The sequence below is a fragment of the Dromaius novaehollandiae genome, chromosome 2 (genome assembly GCF_036370855.1).
Source record: "Dromaius novaehollandiae isolate bDroNov1 chromosome 2, bDroNov1.hap1, whole genome shotgun sequence".
Classification (NCBI taxonomy): domain Eukaryota; kingdom Metazoa; phylum Chordata; class Aves; order Casuariiformes; family Dromaiidae; genus Dromaius; species Dromaius novaehollandiae.
Genome location: NC_088099.1, coordinates 27,431,218 through 27,453,725, shown reverse-complemented (window position 1 = coordinate 27,453,725; position 22,508 = coordinate 27,431,218). Strand labels below are relative to the sequence as shown.

The following is a 22,508-nucleotide window of genomic DNA, read 5'->3' as shown; positions in this document are numbered from 1 at the left end:
TAACTTTTTTGAAGAAAACATTAGTTCTCAGATATGCTACTGTTCAGGGCTTTTCACTGTTCAGCTTACTCAGCAGAGTAAGCTGATCAAATAGAAAAGCACTCTTTCCTCCAACTGATCACCTTAGTAGCCTTAGTATCTGCTAGAAATAATAGAAAAATTCAAGCAAAACCTACTGCCAAGATAAAAGATCTATGCTGATCTGATATCATGATGGATGTCACACTATTGATGTGACATGAATGAAATACAGGGCAATGTATTTCATTCACTGCCTCACCTGACAGCGTCTTTCTCCGCATGAAAGCAAGCATTACATCTAGAATGTATTTGGAAGACCTGACAGAAAGTTGTGTTCCAAATCAGATATATCAAAGACCAGATCACTGTTGACAGAACATTTTGCATTTCTTTCTCCAATTTAGAAGTCCTACTGCTTCACTTGAAGATGCCCAGACTGCTCCATTCTTTCCAGATTCCTTCAAGTGAAACAAAAATACTTTCCCCAATTTTGATCTACACAAAAGAAGTGCACGTAAATCAAAATCTGCAGGCTCGCTTCCAAGTATGACCATGGTTGATCCCTGTACTACTATGTATATCAGCCATGTAACATATATAACAATACCTAGTCAAGATGTGAAATTGGGTTCTCTCTTTGAACTAGGTTAGGATCACCACAGTACACAAATATCTTTAAAGAAGCCATGCAGGTTATGAATGCCGTTTGAATCCATGACGCAGGAAGAGCAGTTAGCCCTGTTCCTGGATTGCATCTAGATGAGCTGCACGAGCATAAGATTTCCTGTAACAACAAGCTTTCTCTTTTCAATATAGAGTTTCATTTTTACATTTTACAGTAAGACACTGTACTGAATAACTAGTCAATGGAATTGGCTCAACAGTGGAGGAAAAAAGTTCACTATTACAGACACAAATCCAGTTACAGATTTCACCATGTTAACAACATTTTCTTTTTCACTGTCTGAGAATATTCACTTTGAGATTCATCCAGCAGAAACGTTATGCGACTCAGCAACTACAACTACACATTTAGTTGTAATGTTCAAGGTAAAACCTGTACTTTTTTTGGTTTGCTGTCATATCCTCCAGAACTCATCCTCAGAGTGTGCAGCAACTGCTTTCATGCAAAGCTGTTCCCAACTCTCTTCCAGAAGCGACGCAGTAAATGTAATATTTTCTCTCACTGGGCTGAAGAGTTGACATCCTACCCCATATGTGTTGTTATTCTTGAAGAATCTCACTGCTTTACTACAGCAGTAACATACTGCCAAAATACTATAAGGGAACAAAATCCTGTCTTCTCCTACCTATTGATTTTTTTAAAATTCTGGGAATAAAATGCTATCATGGGAAGGAGGAAGTATTCTCTAAAGTCTTTTAAAAACTAGGCTTATTCTCTGTTGAACTATAAATAAGCTACTGTTGCAACACAAGTAATGAACTCCATACTGCCAGCAAGACTTTAGTGTATCACACGAAGAAGGAGGAAACTTTTAGAAATATTGTCCATGGCTAAGATCTCCAAACTTGCACTAGCAAGATTACCTAGCAGAAGGATGGATGGATATCACTGGAATAAATCATTAATTCCAGCCTCTGCAGTTGTATTACATTATGAATATTTTAATTCAGAACTAAAAAAAAACAAAACAACAACCCTAAAATGCCCCTATTATATTGTTCAAAATTCCCCTATTGTATAGGTATTTTTGTGCAGGTAAGTTTCTGACAGCACCGCCATCACCGCCATTGTTTGAATTTAATCCCCGCCACCACCTCCCAGAATTTTTAGGCATATCCATATTCCAGGGGTGAACTGCTCGACCATTCTGTTTGAGGCCTCTCTCCAGTTTTGCAAGCTGCTGTTTCGATGCAGAACGTGAAACTACCATAAGAAAAAGGAAAACAAGAGTGTAACTGCCACAAGACAATCCATCACAAGAAAAGAAGGAAAAGGGGAGGGAAGAGCAGGAAAAGAGGGAAAAGAAAAAGAAATCGGATTCAGGCAGTGCAGGAGTCTGAATGATAGCAGGTGACAATAAAGGTGAACACTGATGTAATACAAAGTGAAAAAAGCAAGATGAGTAAACGCATGGAAAGTTTATGGGCATAGGTAGGCAGCATGATACATGAGCTACAGTTTTAGGAGGACTTACACCAATATTGATCATTATTTCTGAAAAGTCATAGACAACAAGGAGCACCTTGTAAAACTGGAAAAAAAGCAAGTAAATTGTAAAATAAAATTAGACTGATCCTAATCATTACAACAAAATGCATCCTTAGTATGATTGCACTGGGACATCCAGCTAAGAAAAAAAAAATAAGTTGCAAACTACACAGATTTGCAAATATGGGGATGCTGGCATTAAGATTGTTTCATCAGCTGTGGCACCAATGTTCTGTGCTTGGAAACACATCATCTAGTTTTTAAAAAATCATACATTCCAATATTAAGAAATACGTATTCTCTCCCCTAAGAACTAACCTGTCTAGAGGACAGGGTAAAGAGCAGCTTCCTTTCTCAAGTGTTTCTGAAGAGCAACTAGAAAGTAAATCTATGCAATAATGATTCCTTCTTCTTCTAAACACATGACAGTCTGAGTTTTAGGCTAAACCAAACATTCAGAAAATCACCTGGTTAGAGCGGGTGTAGTCATGCCAATTTGCACTCCAATAGCCATGGGAACACCTCCACAGCGGATATGTCCCAGTTCTTCTGCCACTGCGATGTTATACGAGAAGTCCAAGCCCATGCCGCCATATTCTGAGAAAAAGAAAATATCCATAACATCAGAGCTTGAGACTGTCATAAGCTATGAGGAAAAAAAAAATATTCCTCCCACAAGGACTTGCAAACTGGAATTTTACTACTAATTTTTAAATATTTGACTATTAGCAGCTTTCCTTTCAAAAGAAAACGATGCAACACTTTTCTGGAAAAAAAATTAAAATAAAACCCAAAACAAAATCTTGAACTTAAAATTACATCTGCTATAATTATCCATGTGCATATCAGGTCACCTCTGCATATGCTAAGCAGCATCATTACTTTGACTGGAAAGAGCGGGAAAAATTGAAGGGCTGCTGAAAACAACATCTACAGGTGAAATTACTCTTTCTCGCAGTATGGTCACATGAACAAATTACCACAAGGTAAGACATGCTTCTCTTCCTCTGTGAGAGCCCTCCACACGCATGCTCTCACCCCCAGCGCGCTGCACGGGAGCTAATCCTCCTCGCACTGAGTCCTGACGCCAGCACAAAGCAAGGCCACGCGCGTATCATATCTCTGTGGTAAGTTACTGCTGTAGCTTAAACTCAACATTAGACAGAAGTAGGATACCAGATGTGCCTATTTCATATCCTAGCACCTGGATGCTGTAATCATTAAAGCATTTGTCGTTAGCATTGCGGATGCCGGCACCGATGATTCTTCCTCCCCACATGCCGTCCCGCACATTCAATTAAAAAGGATATTATCCCTCAGCTCCCTCCCCAGTCACACAACAGTGCCTAGGACTGATAAGCCACTATATAGTAAAACACAGGAAAGCACTGCATTTCTATGATAGATGAGGTAATTTCTAGCCGTAGCAAACAGTTTATATGCCAGAGGAAATACGATGAGAAATCAAAGGTTACCGCTTGGCGTTGTTAGTTGAGGGAAGAGTTTTGATTAGACAATGATCCCTTCCCCCACCCCGTTCTTTTTTAACCCATTTGAAGAGCAGCTAAGAAAATGTCCAACAAGTGGATGCAATCCTCACCCCACAATCGCACCCGCTATGGGCAGATGAGCACCTGCCATTTTCACAAGCGAGCGTACCTGCTGACATCAAACACTGCCCGAGCTCGCCTCTGCGCTGCCCTCCTTTGCAGTTTTCAGAAAAGAGCACTAATTAAAAATGAAAGCAACATAGTGCGTATAAATAGAGGTCTTTGTGTGCTGTTATCTGTTTTCTAAACCGACGGGAATTTTTTTGTGCATCCTTTTTTGGCAGAGAGAAGGCAAAGAGCAAATCGAAAAGATAAACTGTGAAGTTTAACTTCCAAATAATATTTCTGCTTAGGACAGTCTGAATGTTCTGGATTGTCAGAATTACAAAATAACTACTTTTCAAAATTTCTACATGAAAATAAAGCATGGTTCTTGAGAATATATATATAAAATTTAAATATAAATTCCTATTGGGAGCTTATGCAATACAGTGAAATGATAGTAATATGAAGATGTCTTTAGCATAACATATAATCGAATTCTGTTGTCTTTACAAAGGCCCATCAATAAATAAATGGCCTGAGGAATGGTAAGGAATGCATACACACAAAAAGGCAATGCTGTTTAAAAATTTGGCGGGTATAAGAAACTTTTTTTGCTAGTTTTGCATGATTCTATAGCAGCAGTTCAGATTTGGAAGGAGGATGTACCAGACAAACTGCAAAACATTTAACAGAGCTCAGCATCATCGCAGAATAATCCCCTACCTGCCCTTGAAATAAACAGAAGGAAATCACACCTGAGAGATTCCAGCCTTAGTACTTAACGTACATCTGTAAAGTGCTCGGCCAACACGGACTCACGTGTGGACAAAATTGAAGAGAAGACAAGAAAGAAATACTATTCCCTCCTCTAACTACATAAAAGCTAGTACCAGTACAGCGCTGTTGGCATGGGATAGTAAGGGGGGTGCTGGAAAACTTGATACTATAAAATTACAAGTTAGAAATGAAAACATTCAACAAGCAGGAAAACATCAGGGTTATGATTGATAACCTTAGTTTTGGCATCACACAAATGCTTTCCACTTGAAAGACTTTTTTTTAAACAGCCAATCACTTTATTGCCAAATCACAGTTATTACTAATTTTCTCTTTGCTTTTGTCTACCAGCCATTCATATTTCTGTCTTTTTTTTTTTCCACGTATCAAAACCTTAGTTCTTGATTTTCCCAAAGTAATTTCACAAGGGCAGTTTATCGACACAACTGACCCTAAGAAGGTCCATTTTTTTTAATGTGCAGCTCATATACATTCTTTGTTCATGCCCTTATTCATTATGTGTTATTACGTAATAGACCTAATGCGGCTCTCTTTTGAGATTAGCTACTAAACTGTACATTTTAAAAACAAAATGCTGCAAAAGACAAAGTGATGTCATTCAAGATAAATCCTACCAGAGAGAGAGGAAAAAATTAGCATGAAGCCTCAGGGGTTTAAGAGGTGGAAGAGAAAGCCCTAACAGAGTGCAGCGATGATGCACACTGCAGCCAGCTTGCAATCGGGGGACAGATAACACAGGAGACAACCAACAGATGGAGATAGGCAGAAAGGCAGAAACAAACTGCGAGAACATTAATCAGCACAAAAACACGTAACTTTCCATCAACTTTGTTCCAGAAGCCAAGGGAAAAAAGGCTTCATGGAGAAAGGAGAGTGGTAATTTGATGGACGATTACAGAGAATGCCTCTTTTGAAGGGTGCAGCCATGCCCACATGGACACAGCACTTGATCGAGAGAGATATTCAGCCTGTTAGAGCAGTTTGTGCAGCTGTATCTCAGACTAACTTGGGTAACTAATGTCATGGTTAAAGATGTTTTTGTCCCATTTGCGTTACACCTGTTTCACTCACTGCAGTTATGATAACACACAGTAACCCACAGCATTCTCTAACGTGAGGACTGAACTCAAAGCTGAGATAAGGAAACAAGATCATTTTTATTTCCATTTGCTGGAGTGATAAGGGTGAATGTTTTACGGAATGAATGTTTAAGGTTTATTTGGAATAAGAGAATAAGCTTCCGTTAAGAGGGCTGTATTAACCAGTCATATCAGCAAACAACACTTCCTGGAAGCATCGGTACAAGGAAGTAATAACTAAGTGCAATAGTTCAACCTAGTTTTCATTCAGAAAAGCAAACACCATGCGTAATATAACTTTTGGTGAAAAAGCCGTAATGAAAGAAACCAAATAAATTTCAGAGTTGACTGGATTTTTAAAAATGGCAAACTATATGTAAACATTCAAATGTAAAACATTTCTAGGGTAAATATTTCATTTAAATTTAAATTGACATGCGTGGCTTCAAGAGGAGTGTTTAGCCATATTTCCATTTTTAATTTGCAGGAAATATTGAAAGAACAAAACAAAGCCAAACTAAACAAATCTAAAGCACTAACAGATTAATAATTCAAAACAAGTAGAATAAGGCAACTTTGCTATATTCAAATTGTTGATGTCTTGCTGACAATAGCACAACAGCTTCCAGCTGTTAAAAATTGATTCATCTGATATCTTGTCCAATATTCATGGATTTCAGGTTCTTATAAAAAGAAACTAAATGACAAAAACCAAAGCAAGCATACATGAATACACAAAGAAAGAAAAATTCCTTACTATGTCTTTAAAGTCTACTCCAGTCATGGAGATATGAGATGTTTATCAAAGGAATCACCATCATCACCATCAAAATTCAGTATCATATGCTGTAGATGCATAGTTAACTACACAACAGTCTTAGTAAAGAAACTGAGTTACATTTCCACAGTCAGTATATTAACTTGTTTTTGTAAAGTTGCCTCTGTGGTTTTCTGCTAACCACAACCATATTATTTGAACCTGAGGAAACGAGCTCATTTTATATAGAGCAACTTGTTTCTACGCTGTTAAGTTTGCGAAGCAGGAGATCAAGATAAAACAAGTTTTAAAAAGCATGTTTTAAAAAAAATTTAGATGTACATTTTCTCCTAAATCTAATGATTTAGGGTATCAGGACATTTATATATAAGCATACACAGACGGCAAACATGATGTCCAAAAATACAAATAAAGAGGAAAATTTTATCTAATCCTCAGCTGCAACCAGCCAAAACAGAAACACTGCTAAGAAAATCAGTGGGGAAAACAGCCAAGGACAAAAGAGAGTCTGTGCAAAGGGACTTACAAAAGCAAAGCAGAAGCTGAGGTCTTTCATACAACCACTCTATTTTTGCAAAGACTAACACATTTCTTGTGACTTGGTCAGCTACAGGCTCTCTGTTCAAATACTACTGTTCAATGAGGAGATAGGCCTGAAGTCTCTAGTCCAAATTCGGTAAGAGTTCAGGCGTGTGTCTGTTTGGAATTCAGCTTCTGATCTCCATCTAGCAGCTCTCAGCTGGAATGACATCATCTGCGATGGAAAGGGTTTATACGGGAGTAGAAGCAAGGAAAAATTGGAGGTCTGCAGGGTATTTTAAGAATGTGAGTTAGCCTGGAAAAAGGAATAGTGAAAACACAGTGCAGGTGCATGGTTACTGAATCTAATGCTTACATAATTTATCTTGTTTGCTTACAGAGCTGCCAAAATTCACACAAAGTGTATCTGCCAAAGGAGATCATGCAGAATTATTTCTATTGTCACATAACTCAGGGCAAAAGCATGCACTCTTATTTCTAATGACTGTAGAAAAAAATAAAACATGAATCAACTCCCATTTGAAGATAGGTCTGAGAGAATCCTACATCTGACGCCAAGATGACAGAGCTAATTGCCAATTTTCACCATAGCCTACAACTTTAAGTCAACAGAAGCAAAATTTAAGTGTTCAAACCTTACTCACGTGTCATAAATATAGTTTAAGAATTTCAGCTCCAGAAGACTACAAAGATCCCTGACATTACATAACTGTGTCATCAGTTAGTACAATATATAAATTCTACCAAAACTCCCTTCCTGTTCCTTATGTAAATGCAATTTAAAGAATTTTCCCACGTGTATTCTCCTTGATGTTCAATTGCCAGGAAGCCAGTCTCAAAACTCTAGACTGATCAAGATCAGGAAACACCTATTGCCTTCTTGGTTATTTTCTTCTTTCTGGGTGCACTGAAAAACCCTCTCCTTTCATATAGCAGAACACCGTGATTCCACTTCAGCCTCGCTGAGGTGAATGTGTACTTTTTTTTTTGGGGGGGGGGGGGGTGCTAATTCAGAAGGATCAAACCACACAAAGCTGAGAAGGAAAAGAAAAAAAAACACATAAAAAACCTTGTACCAGATGCAAACTGGTCCTTAACATATTATCTTAAGCAGGAAGGTCAAGCTCCTTCAGTTTGACCCAAGTTAGGACAAATTATAGTGCTTTATCATTTTGTTTGGTTGATCCTAGGAAGATCACCACCACAGGCTGTACTTGGTCTCTCCCAGATACACGCTAGCTAATACAAAAAACCAAAGACAGATAAGGACCTTTTCTGGTCCTAAAGCTTTAGTCAGTGATATTACTCTTGTGACATGGTATTCTTTGGAAAAGGAAAAACTGGAATTTGCTGTTCACTTCTTTTCAAACGAGTACAGTTAGTCAGAAAAAGTACACTCCTAGGCCAATTAACAATGCAAATTATGCGTTCCTGCAATACTCATTACTATGTATTATAAGTCATTGTTACCGCTTCAGAAACCAAATTACTGAGATGAAAAAGATAATTGGAGCTGCCTAGCACTGTCTTAGATGCAGGCAGAGCTATCCTGGAAAATACAGAGGAATTTTTCCTCACGATGCAAGGATAGGAAACTTCCTTTAAAAAAATACTTATATGAACTCTGCAAAACCTGACACTGAGCAGATAAATGCATCACACAGGCCTGGTCCTAGCTGAGGGGCCATGAACACATTTTCTGAATGTTTGGTTTAGCCATGAACACATTTAAACAGGGTTCAGAGCTGTCTAGGCCATTCTGCTCTGGGAAGCCAGAGTAACATATTCTAAGTCACTGGCTGACAGCAGCTGCACTTGCTACCCTCTGGCTTCCAAAAAACTCTCCCTTACACATTTATAAGGTTTCTTGATTTTTTAAATGATCATGCAGCATGACCAAGTGCCCTATGGGTAAATATATCTTCAGCTCAAAAGAGTATCAGAGTTCTTTAAAAAACACATAAAATCAAAAAATTACATAGAATTAATGTTATGGGGAAGGAAAAGCTAAGATGCACAGTATAAATAGAGTATAAAATGTCCACATGGCAACAAAAGAAGCAGTAAAACTGTGAAAAAGTGCAGTAGACAAAATAATAAAAAAGAAAAACACAAGATTGCATACAGTCCCAAATACCACCTATTGCATCAATTCCAGCTCAGATAAAACTTGAGGTAGTCACTGATCACAGATTCCTCAGTCTTTCTGTCTGCTTTTAAACAAATATGATTTTTTCCCCCTCAGCAATTCTGATCCAATATCAGTTTCATGAAAGCCTAAATAAACCATCCTACTTTTTTTTAAGGTTAAAAAGTACAGATCTCAATTATTGTATATTTGAAAAGGACAATCAGAATACCTCAGCATGAAGAAAACAGGAAAAAGAAAAACACAAGGAAAAATGAAATCAAGTGCATAAGCTGAATATCGCACCTCCTGAACTTCTGCTGCAAAGCTATGTTACTTTTAGCATGGTTTCCATTCTGGCAAGCTCATGAACAAAGTACGGCACAGGTTTCTAGAATATTGCTTTTGCAACCTCCTTGCTGCTTGAGGTCAGGCAATCAGTAGCGACAACAAGTACAAAAAAGACCCGTGATACACATTGAACACGTTGCTATAACCTGTTCCACGTTACCCTAGTTTAAGCTGTTTGTGGAAGCTCAGTTTAATTCTCTGAGTCAGGCCTATCTAGCAGGGAATAGGGCTCCTCTCCAACTTGAAGGCTGCCACCCTTCTGACAAACAGGCCAATATTGCATCAACATCCTTTGAAATGGTGTGTACAGGCCAGTTCTACTGACATCACTGTGAATCAGCCCTCAGAGGCACTGAAATCGGCCTTCAGACTTGATGAGACAGACATCTGTCAACCCGTGTAAAATGTCCTCCTCATCCCAAGAAAATGACTGCACCTCGAAGCTTGAAATAGCAGCCAGCCAAGGAATACATTCATTCTTTTTGAATTGATTATAAATCAATTAATCTCACACCTGTAAAGAATCAAGTAGGTACAGCAACATTATACAGTGCTGATGCTCCTATAAGCAACTCCTCACCGCACAGGAACTACCAAACCACCACAAAAAGTTAATGCTCATCTGCATCAAGGCAAATCTTCCTCCAGCAGGATCTGATGAAGTATGAATACATAAAAAGGAACTAAAAGAAATCTACAGTAAAACCCAGACATGCAACATCCTGTAGAAGAATAGGTCACATAAAATGAGAGTAGATGTAACAATAGATAATGCACAGAAAGACCCCAAAGAACGTTCTCCTATTCAAGTACAATGGAAAGAAAAGATGAGTGACAGGACTAAATACAAATATATGCACTCATAAAGAATTTTTAGAAGTTTGATGAAAAAGGGCATCTGAAATCAGAAGAAATTGTATTCGTTTTGTCATAAACCTTATTGATAAAGAGCAGACAGAGTACTGTCATTTCTTAAAGGCATCAGGATATAAAATTGAAACATTCAAAAGATCTAACTCGTGTTCTAGCTCTCCTGTATTTTATGTAAATCTATATAATCTCTGGATCACATAGCATTGCTTTTTAGTTTAATTATTTATTAAATTAAATTTGCTATTTCTAAAAACTGCTATGTTATTAGTACAAAGGTTGACTATTTCCCAGCCAAAACCTGTATTTAATTTTTATTCTTAGAAGAGATTTTATAATAACTATATATAGTTTTATATATATATATTTTTATATATATATATAAATAAATATAAAAATATATATAAATATCAGAAACTCAGATTTGTCTGGAATGTCAACCTTTATCTAATTGACTCAAGATGTCATATCATAAATTTAACTTTTACAAGATCACAATTTCTGAAACTTGCAATCTCCAGATGAGGTTATAAATTGAGAATTATAATTATGGGGGAAAATAAATTTGAGAAAAGCTGGTTTTGAACAAGCTCCAATTAAAAAAGATTTCTGAATGAACCCAGCAAATATTTTAATGAACTCTGCATACATTCTGGAGCTAGCCTAGCTAGCAAAAGAGTTTTAGCCTCAGTAGCACAGAACTCAATGCAGAAATAGACTGCAGGAGACTTCCATGTAAAACAGCCCAGCTTTACAGGACCAAATGATTTTCCAGTGGCTGACCTCATAAGACCTTGAGAAGCTGGGCCAGATGTTAAAAACACCATGCCATCTCAGATGTGTCACATTGCAGATCAACATATTTATAGCACTGTTATAGTGAACAAATTAAAGAGACATCTATGAAGTAATGCTACAGCTATAAGCACACCCCTTGATACTAGGTAATTTCCTTGTTTATGAGTGTCCGCAGCCAAAATTCTCTTCAACTGGCAACATCTGCATCCGCAGAAGTGACACCGCAGCTGGCGCAGGGCAGAGCCAGGGCTGCCGATTGCACAGCTCCCCATCTGTGCAAGATGTCTGTGCAATCCCTGTCTCCCCGTCATCCAAGACTCTTTTCCTCATAAGTTTCTATTCAAAATAGTATTTCTATAAGCATTTCATTATCCCCTTTGATACTCTCCAAGAAAATATCATTTATGAGGATGATCTGTCCCCCTTGAGTTGGTTTTTAAATCAGCATTCAAACCACCATTCAAAGAAGTAAAGTTAAAACCTTGAAAAGCAGGATATTCCAAGTGGGAATGAGAGCACCCAGCTGTACAGAGGATAAAATAATATAGTTTATTACTAAAAACACAAACTGCCTAATAATAATTATTTTAATATTTATATTTTTAAATATAAATTTATAAATATTAAAATATTTATAAATAATGATCCTACTGACAGGATAAGTTGTTACATATCTATAGAATAACCTAGGAAAAGGGGAGAAATGACATGGCTAAAGCTATCCACAGGAAAATGAGATGAGTTTAAATAAAAAGGAACAACAACAACAAACACACACACAAGACAGCAACAATACCTTTCTGCTTTCCCCTGACTCCCACTCCAACTGAATTACGACTTTGGCCCTAAGTGTTTAGGCATCCAGTAGTATAAATATCCTTTTACTATATAATTTAACTATTTAGAACATCAAAAATAAAAAATAAATTTGACTTTAGCAAACGAAAGGATACAGTAAAACTATATTTACACTGCTGAATGTATAAACACGTACAACTAAAGTTAGTCCTCTCCCAATCTTGAATACTATCTCAATTTACAGACCATTCCAGGAACCTCATCTGGGCTATTCATGCATTAAGCTGCCGCTGCAGAGCTTCTAGAATGTCAGAAGCTATTCATTTCAATGTTTTCTTTCTTTTTTTTTTTTTTTAAAGTAGCTACACAACAAATTATATCTTAAATTCTCGTTCTTGAAATACCACACTAGAGTCACAAAGTAATAAATGTATTCTTCAGGAAAATAATGCCTCGAGTAAGTTGTGTTCACACAGTACATCTGCAAAAGAATTAAATTTTATTGCTTATGTCCAGTAATTCTGGAAGAGAAAGTATATTAAATCAACTTATATGTTATATCATATATATTCATGCTTATGGGATGTCTCTGGAACTGAGTTTTAAATATTCACATTCAAAAATAAAAGCAGCAGAAAGAGTTCATATATATGCAAACAAATCTTTCTTCCCAGAAATTAGACAATTATTCCAGGAGATGTTTGAAAAACAAGCTTAGAAGCAATATCTCAGTTATCATCTTCACTGATGAATAATCTAGCCAATAACATAGCTTCCTTTCAAATTAGAAGAAAAATACCAGTGAGGCTAGAATATTCTCTGCCTCCTGAGGAGAAAAATGCTCCAGAGCCATCATGCTGTTCCCATCCCTCCAACACATTTACAAGCTGATGAAAACCAGAGGGGGAATGGAGGGCAGGTAGCTTTTTCTCTAAGGAAAAAGCATTTGCCAAAACTACACATTATGACTATTATTTTTTGTCTTGTGCACTTTCCATTAGATCTATCTAATTGCAAACAAATTTAAAAACATGATAGGTCTGGCAAACATCTATCAGATAACCAGTTTTATTACAGTGTTGTGTGTACTGTTTTTAAATGAGTCAGTGAAACATTTGAAATCAAAAAGGAAGTCCCAGTCAATTTATCAGTATGTAGGTGTAATAATCTCCACAAACAGAACACACAATTACAAAACTATGTTGTTATTAACGCTTTTTAGCATGTGTTTGAGTTGAATTCCTTTTCATCTCATAAACTATTTATGCCAAGTATTTTAAAGGTACTTTTTTAGAAACACATCCAATAGTTACAAAAATATCGGCCCAGTTTTCACATGCCTCTATCCATCCAACTCCAAAACAACAGACTTCTCCAGCCATGAGCCCCTGATGGGTAGTACAGGGCTGGGACAGAGGGAACCTTACAGGACTTTATTACCGTGGGCATGTTTTAGCATGGTTACACAGCTCACCGTTGAGCTGCTCTACTGAGGTTGACGATGCAGCCTTTGTTTTCCATGCCCATGGCCTCCTAGACACTATTTCTGCTCAAAAAGATAAATACTTTGCTTCACCTTTTTGCTGCTCCTAAGCCAAAGCCCAACGGAGCTGGCTGATAAGATTTTGAGGATTTTGGAGACACACTGAAGACATGAGCCATCAGCTCACACAGGCACCGTGTGTCGGACAGGAGGTGATGGGACAGTAGGTATCACCCATTCAAGCTGTGTGCTCAGTCCCTGGCTCCCAGGCCACTGCACCCACTGCAGCTACCATGCCGCCCTACCGATCATCTCCGGCACAAACATCCTTCTCCTGCACAAACCCTGTATCTCACGTCCACGTGAAAACATGGTGCAAGTTCATCAGTTTTGGTTACCTTTAGTCTGGTGGAGATACCAGTCGTACCCTGACTCTGAACGATCTTCATAAGCTATCCAAGAACCATGTTAGTTGTTTAAACTTGTGAAACAGCAGGTTCAATGTTAGCATGATCCAAGTCCAGAGCTAGCTGCAGAAGTGATATTTCAGCAGCCAGAGATTTTACTCAGCAACCCCATTCTAAAGGTTCTGCAACATCCAGCATGACATTATAATAAATGTATTAAAACACAAAATAATCTTCACAGTACTGAGAGTGCTGCTTATTCCTTCACTACTGTATCATAATCATGTTTTCCCTCCTTCTTTTACGGACTACAACCATTTGCTAATTCATTATGCTTAATGAACAGCCAGTTTACAGCATCTCCCGGCATTAGGTGGTTTCAAATGGAGCCATTCTAGCAACTATAAATTAACAGTGAGTAAAGAACCAGTAGCTGTGCCTCCTTTCTCCCTATTACATCATTATACTGAACCATAAAGAATAAGAAAATCCACACCAAAACACCATTCCACGCTCAACGCTCATGTTTAGCATAGTGGAGGAAAGAATGAAAACATTGTTCACCGAATATTGAATGTCCTCAAAATTAGTAAGAAGGTTTAAATCATGCCACACTTCACTGAAACAACGAAAATTTACATAAGCTGCAGATAAAGCTGAAATTCTCTTTCCATTAAAAAAAAGTTTAGAAAGTAAAAAAAACAGAAAACTGAAAAGAAGTAAAAAAGTAAAAAAAAGTTAGACAAATTCTTCTATCAGAAAAAGAAAATTATAGTAGCTCCTAGATTACAACTTCGCCACTTCAAGCCAAAGGCATAAAAAGCCAAACATGAATTAATGCATCTATTCTTACTCCAAAAACTTCAAATACAAAGAAAAAAACCCAGATCATTTGCTTTGCTCATATTTATGCAAACATGGTAACTTTAGTAACTGAAATACTGATTTTCTGTTTTCTCTTATAATGCTAAGTGTTGGTGAAGAGTCTGTTTCTTCATTGTCTGAAATCCTTCTCAGCTTGTGGTCATTGCTAATCCTGCTTTCTGTGATTTTAGAATAACATTGATAAAGGATAGACTAAACTGAGCAGTGATTGGTTAAAAATGATAAGTGCACCAAACACAAACATTCTTGAATATTGTGCTAGAACACACTGACCTGAACAATTTCACTTTCAAACCAAACCAAGCCACTTTTCTCTGCCTCTTAGGGAGGTTTATATGAAATAAAATATAAGATCCATTTCTTTATTTTGCAGATTTTTCTTATGCAATAGAAATTGCCATGAATTAAAATAAAATGCCCCTCCCCCACTTGAATTACCATTTCAGGAAAATTTCTGTGTTTGGGAGTTCTGTTGCTGCAGACTGAGCTTACTCTGGTTAATGCTTTACCACCGGAAAATGTTTCCCCCTTGCTACTTAATTGCAATTCACTCTGCAAGATTTGGTCCGCTGGTGTTTTGTGCTGGAGGGGCTGGTACTGTCCTGATTAAGCCATCCCTGCGAGTTGAAAGGATGTCTGCAGCTTGTCAGCTACCAGGAAAGTTAACCTTAAGCTAAATAACTTGCAGGGGGAAAAAGAAAAAAAACACAAAATTTTATTATATTAAAATGAAGAACTTTAGGAAATCAATTACTCTATTTGAAGACAAGTGTGGATAAATTAATCAGTCTCCCTAATTTCTCCCTAGTTGACAGGTTCCCTTAAGCGTGAACTCACCTTTGGGCACTGTACAGCCCCAGCCCTGTTCCTTATGCTAACAGAGATTTATCTTCTTTTTGCCACATTCAGGACGCTTTGGAAATATCCTACCCTGATGGGTGGACATTGCTGATCTGATTGTTTTGTTGACTATAAACAAAGAAAAGATTAAAAAAAAATTCATACAGATTTTACAGCTGGATGAGGAGACCTCTCTGTTTAGCCTGCTGGCAATGGAGAACATGTGACAACAAGGTTATATAAAAACTAATCATACTGGAATTTCATTATCCCTAATGTTTCCCTGTTGACTCATACTTTTTTTTGTCTGTTTTAATTTGATCTCTAGCTAAGTTTCTCAACTGTGACCAACAACAGCCACAGAACAGTTCCCTGCTGATCTCTGAGCAAGGGGCCCTCACCTCCATGCTGCTGTCCCTGCTTCTTGATGGTCATGTTTCACTTTGGGAATGCAGGTTGCTACCTACTGTCAGGTCTTTTCTGCTGACAAAACCATATATAAAAGAGAGGGGCAAACCACCCACACCTTTATCCCTCATCTATCACTGGTTTACATGCATTTTCCACTCTCTTTGCATAAACAGCGAAGAATTTTGCACACCTTTAAAATGGCCAGTGAGGCAATAAAGCCTTCAAAAGGTATTATACTATGGACTGTCCTGTAAAATGTTTTACGACTTAGTAAATACTTTTTTCTTTTACCTTTATGATGACAGCAAGATCCGTAAAGCTGATAAAAGGCATGGAAGAGGATGGAATGGAGGGAAAAAGTAATTTAGAAAAAGATGTAATGCCTGCCATCTAAATTACCATGTATTTTATTGACTCTTTGGCCAAGTAGACATTACAAGTCTAACAGAGGTATAAAGAATAAGTCCCTTGATACACAAATTGCAAGATTTTGCCATATTCTTGAAGAAGTCACAAGATGGAAAAAAAGCGTGAACTTAGGAGGAATGTAATTCATTAAGGCAAACAATAGAAGAGTAATTTCAGGGAAGCTCATGGGGAAGGAAGGCAGACAGATGGGAGGAGAGATGTTCTGCATCACAGAAAACAAAGCAGAAGGAAGTGTCCTGCTTGTTATATTTTATTTTTAAATCTAATTCAAAGAAGCAAGGGACGGAAGGAAACATGAATTCTCACAATCTCTTTGGTATATGTTCTGACTGAAGATTCCTCTTGGTAAAAAGCAAGCAGTACAAGAACCTGCCAGAGGAGCAGGCGGGGACCCTGGAGAAGGGCAGCCCAAGTCCACCACTCTAGTAACCCAGAAGGACTCCTTACACAAGGGCACAGGAAGGTATAAGCTAAAGGTGTTCACAGCAACCCAGCCCTAAGAGGAAGAGAGTAAGTTGCCAGTCTCCACAGCCTGTAGTTGTCTTACTGAGGCAACTAAGATGTTTATTGCTAAGTAAAGAGGGATTAAAAATAAAGAAGTGTCTTTTCTGCATTTCCAATTTTGCAACCAGGAATATAAATGCACCCTTTACTAGATTAAGCTTTTTCATTGCCATCTTGTAACCTTATCTGGTAATAAGAGTGGTCTCCCTGGAGCCTGGCAGACATGGGATGTGGTGCTCACTGGAGCCCCCAGTCCAGCCACAGGCGTGAGGGCGCACGGTCTGTAAGAGGCTGCCATCCAAAATATAGATTTGGAACTTTTACCAGTTGGGTCTGTAATTTTCCCACCGTAAAGGTCAATTTGAAGATGATGGATTATCCCTAAGCAAGCATGAACCAGTGTCCTTTCCGCAAGCAGAAGGCAGGAGGAAGACAATTTTTGACTCCTGAAGTGGCAGCGATTGTCACACCATTCTGTGTTAGGCAGCACTGCCACAGTTTGAGCCTCAGCATCATTTGGCTCCCGCACCCACAGAAGGGTAGAGTAACATAGAAATGGTGGAGGTATGGCTGGTCTGGCTGGGCTCCTCTGGGCAGGGGCTAATCTCATGTCCCTGTCCCTCAATCGTACAGTCACAATCACCTGAATGCAATGGAGAGAATTAGGAAATAAGTGGTACTAAAAACATGGCAGATGACCCCAAGAGGGGAAGGGGAAGCAGTCAGACTGTTTTAAATTTTAATAAAGCATATTTCAATTGTTACTTTGCCCCCCTGCACACCACAGTGGGCCCCTATTTTTAATTCTTAGAAGCAGAATTTTAAAAAAGCACCTTGTAATATCTGCAATAATGCATTAGCTTTCAAAGATCTCTGTAGTGAGAAGATACGCCTCTATTTAAAAATTCTGTTTCCAAGTATTTCTAATTCTAAGAGCAACACTGTGCACTCTTTTAATGAGTCTAACTGCAACAGAAAGGCTGTCTGAATATTGCAAAATCAAAGTAGATGTATATTCAAAACCGCCTGTTCCAGACCCAAACTCTGTAAAAAGTTTCAGATGTTTCTGTTTCATACCTTACTTGGGCCTTTAAGATGACAGAATAGCAGAGACTTGGACAAAATCATACAGATTTGGGGGCCTTTTGGTGGTTTGTTCCATAAAGTGTGCTCTAAAAATCTTTCCATCCCACTATCTCCCTTATATTTGACAGAACTAGCTGCCTGGAGGGAGTAATAAGAAAACTAAAGACTGATGATTTTCTTGTATATGCTTTTCCGCGTTTATGACTGAGAGTATTTTCTCATTAGTTTCAAGATAAATGACTTCACATTTTTCACTGCTTTCAATGATATCCTGAATCAGGTTTCTTTTGCAAAAAAAGGGAACACAGGAAAAAAAAATCCAAAACTTTCACAATGAAATTTGCAATACAAGAGAATAGGAAACCACTAGTGAGGATTTATACCTGAAATTATATATATGATTGAAATGTTCATAGCAAATAATTTGCCATCATAAACCAACTCTTTCTGCCTGTCAGTGGAGAATAAACTTATAAACATCTATTTGAAACTGTTTAATAAACACTTTCTCTGAACAAATTTATCAAGATTCTGAAGACAAATTATCTGTTGTCAGTAACAACTTGACATTCACTTGTCATTATTCATACTGTGAAATTGCTCACTGAAAATAGATTAATATTTATATTTGTATGTATCTATACAAAAGACAGTCTTATTGATGATTAAACAAGAAAGACTGAGGACATGAGAGAAGAAGCAAGGTAATTCTATAGATATAGTAAAAGTGATTGTATACAATGTAAAGAATATTCACGTCCTAAATTTTTACTTAGGTACTTCATATATAAGTAATGATACTGACCACAGAACCGCCTCTGTTTTTACCTTGACTTCCATTCCTACACTAAGTTATGAAAAGGAGGTTTGAAATGACTCATCACATTGTCATTTCACTGCTGTTTCAAAGGCAAAACCTCTACAGTATTTCCTGCATTTCATGGAAAAAATATACATGTAAAAAATAATTTAAAAGTCAGTTTTTATAGGAAGGAAAAAAGAATCAACAACGATTAGATAGCTTCATAGCATAAAAAAGCATAATAGATAGTTGCATCACTGAGAGTTGTTCAAAGCCAAGATTCCACAATAACTGATATTAGGCCAGTGTTTTACCTGATCCATAGCAGTACAAATTTAAACTATATCAAGCGTGAGCATGTGATCACATTTCTGTCATGTTAGACAAAGAAAAAGTATGAGGTTACTAGCTTTACATTGACTCTGAAAGGGAAAGATGCTACCTGCTCTGGCATGACACCTGTTGGAGGTCTTACCCTTCAAATATTTGTTAACAAATGTATTCTGGTACAGAACTTTTTGATATGACTGGGGCGGGGGGGAGGAGGCTTGGGGCTCTCTGCTGTTACCCCAAATCCACAACCAAACGAGTGATTCAGGAGGAGGTAGATAATACACGATCCAACAGCCAGGAGTTGCAACTAGAAAAACTGAGTCTTGAAATAAGACACAGATTTGCATCAGTGAGGATAACTAACCCTTAAAACGATCTTGTCAACCAGGGTCATAAGCATTCTCACCACGTCTGTTAAAATATACACAGACATATATAATATCTGAGTTGTTTTCCTTTGGGCTTATTTTTTTTTCTTTTTCCCGTCATGGACACAATTTTTTCCAATTAAAATTCAAGCCTACTGGCACATAGTTTGCTTTCCTTCGTACCTTTTTGCATTCACCTTAGAAGTAATCTAAAGGCCTTCAGAGATCCACAGGCTGAAAACTACTTCTCTAATTTATCCGCAAGTATTGGATTTGAGTGGTAGATTACTGTATGGAACTTAATTACCCATATTAAGCCTGAAGTCAGATGACATGCTCAGGCAGTCCCCTGCTTTGCACTACATTTGAATTAAAGACTTAAAGAAGTTAAAGTATCCCATAAGTTCGGGAAGAGCGAGTACTAGCTGCATGTATTCTCCTGCCTATTTAATATAACTGATATGTTTTTCAGCAGTAAGGTTTCCAACTTTTGATGAATATGTGACAGTTTGAGTTTTCCCTGCTGGCACTTCTTCAAAGTTATATTTCTCCTTTTCTGCCCTTATCCTAAACAGTTCCTCCTTTCTCTATTTATACCTGACATGTATACCCTGTAATCACATGTCCTTAATTATTCCCTAAATAAGCTATTGAGCCCTTTAATTGTTCCTACAAATCAATCCTTTGAGCTTTTTTTTTTTAATTTGATCCCTCCCTGAACTAGTGTGTTTGCCAACAACGTTCAGGCCAAGACATGCCAGATGAGGGCTCCCATTCCAAATCTGTCTGGATTTTGCATTTGGGTAAAGAATTGTAGGTGAAAATTGCCTGTAACCCCCAAAAAGTCAATTCCACCTTTTCTGAGCTTACCCTAAGAATTACGATGATGCCTCTTGCACTACATGAAGTAAACAGCTGCAGAAAGCAGCCTCATAGCAGAGAGAAATAAGAAATCAACTTTTTAAACTAACATAGGACCCAATTCTCCTCTCTTACATAAAAGCATAACTGCAAACCTCTATATGACAGCAGAATGCAGTTTAGTGTTACTTACTGAATTCAGAGGTCTGTATTGGTAGAACCAATCCAGCATCGCAGCAAAGTTATTTCAGATCAAACAATTTTCAAAAATGTACCTCTTGCTGATAGGAAAATGTTTTATAAAAAAAAAGATTTGAAATCAATATCACAGATAATCTACAATTATAAAAATAGATTAATTTGATTCATATTCTGGCAACATGTACAAAGAAAAAGAAAATCATTTTTGGATATTCTTATTGGGGAAAAACAAAAGAAGCATAAGAAATTAAGCTGACTAGGTTAAAAGGTGGAAACCCGTTCTAGAGCTCTTTTTATTGCCACTAGACACAGCACGTGCCAGGGAAAATGCTTTGTTGTTTCTAAACTAGTAATCAAATAAGACACAGCTTTTCTTGTCAATAATTTATATGGTATTAACTATAGATAATTAGCTAAAAGACTTAGGAATTCCCTTAGGAACATCCTTAACAGCTACTTCATAGGATCTGGAGTGGCTGATTCATGGAGATCCAATAATCAATTTTACTGCAAGTAAACAATGTTACTCTTACTTTTTCTAAGCCTGAAGGGTGACAGAAACTACAATCATTCTTTCTACTGCAGACTTATGTTGCCCAGCCTCCAGCTCCTCCAAGAAATGTGAAAATTGCTGCACGTGGTCTTCTACATAGTTCAGAAGAGAGCTCTGCTTACTTCATTCCCTCCTGCAATGGGAGAAATTTACTGCAAGGTTGACAGACAAATGCAAACGCAAGCACGATTTTGATGTCAGCATGAAGAACAAGCCCTTGAACTTTGTTACTTTGATTTACAGCAGCTGAGGGTCTCAGAAATCTAAATATCCAAATAATAAATAATTCATTTGGAAATACATATTGTCACCACATGAGGAACATTTGTAAATGTGCAGAAAAAATAAAATGGGTCTTGCTAATATTTTTCCATCATAGTCATAGTCACTACTGTTCCTTTTTTTATTATTTTTTTTAAATCAGACAAAAGGTTCGTCCATACTGACACTGGAACAAAAAGATAAACAGAGAAAATAACCCCCATATCACTATGTAATCAGATTGCACAGCAGAAGAGAGTTTCTCAAAAAGCTTGCTCTCTGACATCTGTACCTGTAACATTGCCAGAAACCAAAAATTAAGGAGGAGAATGTGTAGCCAAGCTGGGTTTTCACAGCACAGAGCAGTAACGCTACCAGTGCCCACAAATCCAGTGCTGACAAATGATGTCTGAACATGCAGTGAGACTACAACTTCGTAATAATGCCACAGGCAAGAACCCAGTTATCAGCAGAAAAAACCTACAACATTACTTTGGAATATGTTAAAAACCATACACAATTTTACTTTTTATTCTTTTTAAAGACACACCCAAGTCTTCATATCTTTCTGAACCAACAAGAGATTCAGGTGCATGCCCTTAATGACAATTTGCAATTACTTAAGAAATGCTTACACAAAACTTTAGGAATTATGAAATACTGGTAAGCTTCCTCACATCAATCAAACTGACGAGTTCTCAAATTGCATTATGACACTTTTATTGTAAATTTTTACAATAACATGCATCTGCCCAGTAATGAGAAACGCAAAAGTCTGCACTGTTTAAATGACATTTACTAGCCAACTAACAAGAGGAGAATCTCCAACTAGCAATACCTCCACTAGCAAAATAAAAAGACCCCTGATACTATAAGAAATAAGGTCTCCCCCACAGATCATTCATATCTGCAATCCTGTTAGGAGAAGGCTTAAGAAGATACATGGTGTTCTACAAGTAATGTAATTGTTTTCCCCTTGAAAATTCATGGCAAAATAAAATGTTCAATAACATTTTTTAAAACCTGAGAAACGTGTACATGCGTCTTGTGTGTGTGTGAATATGTATGTAAGGCAGCAACCTGCCTTATCACTACCACTCACATTATAGCTAATGTAACTGTGATATAACACGAATGTAACATGAATAACACAAA

The 22,508-nt window shown here is 37.4% G+C and overlaps 1 protein-coding gene across 2 annotated transcripts in view; it reads right to left on the bottom strand.

Moving 5' to 3' along the window:
* LOC112982357 (probable acyl-CoA dehydrogenase 6) overlaps positions 1-22,508 on the bottom strand; it is an 89,945-nt gene that overhangs the window by 29,168 nt on the left and 38,269 nt on the right. For both annotated transcript variants that reach the window (XM_064506075.1, XM_064506074.1), the window contains exon 3: positions 2,662-2,791. In XM_064506075.1, coding sequence (XP_064362145.1) covers positions 2,662-2,791 — 130 coding nt within the window. The remainder of the gene's footprint in view (positions 1-2,661; positions 2,792-22,508) is intronic.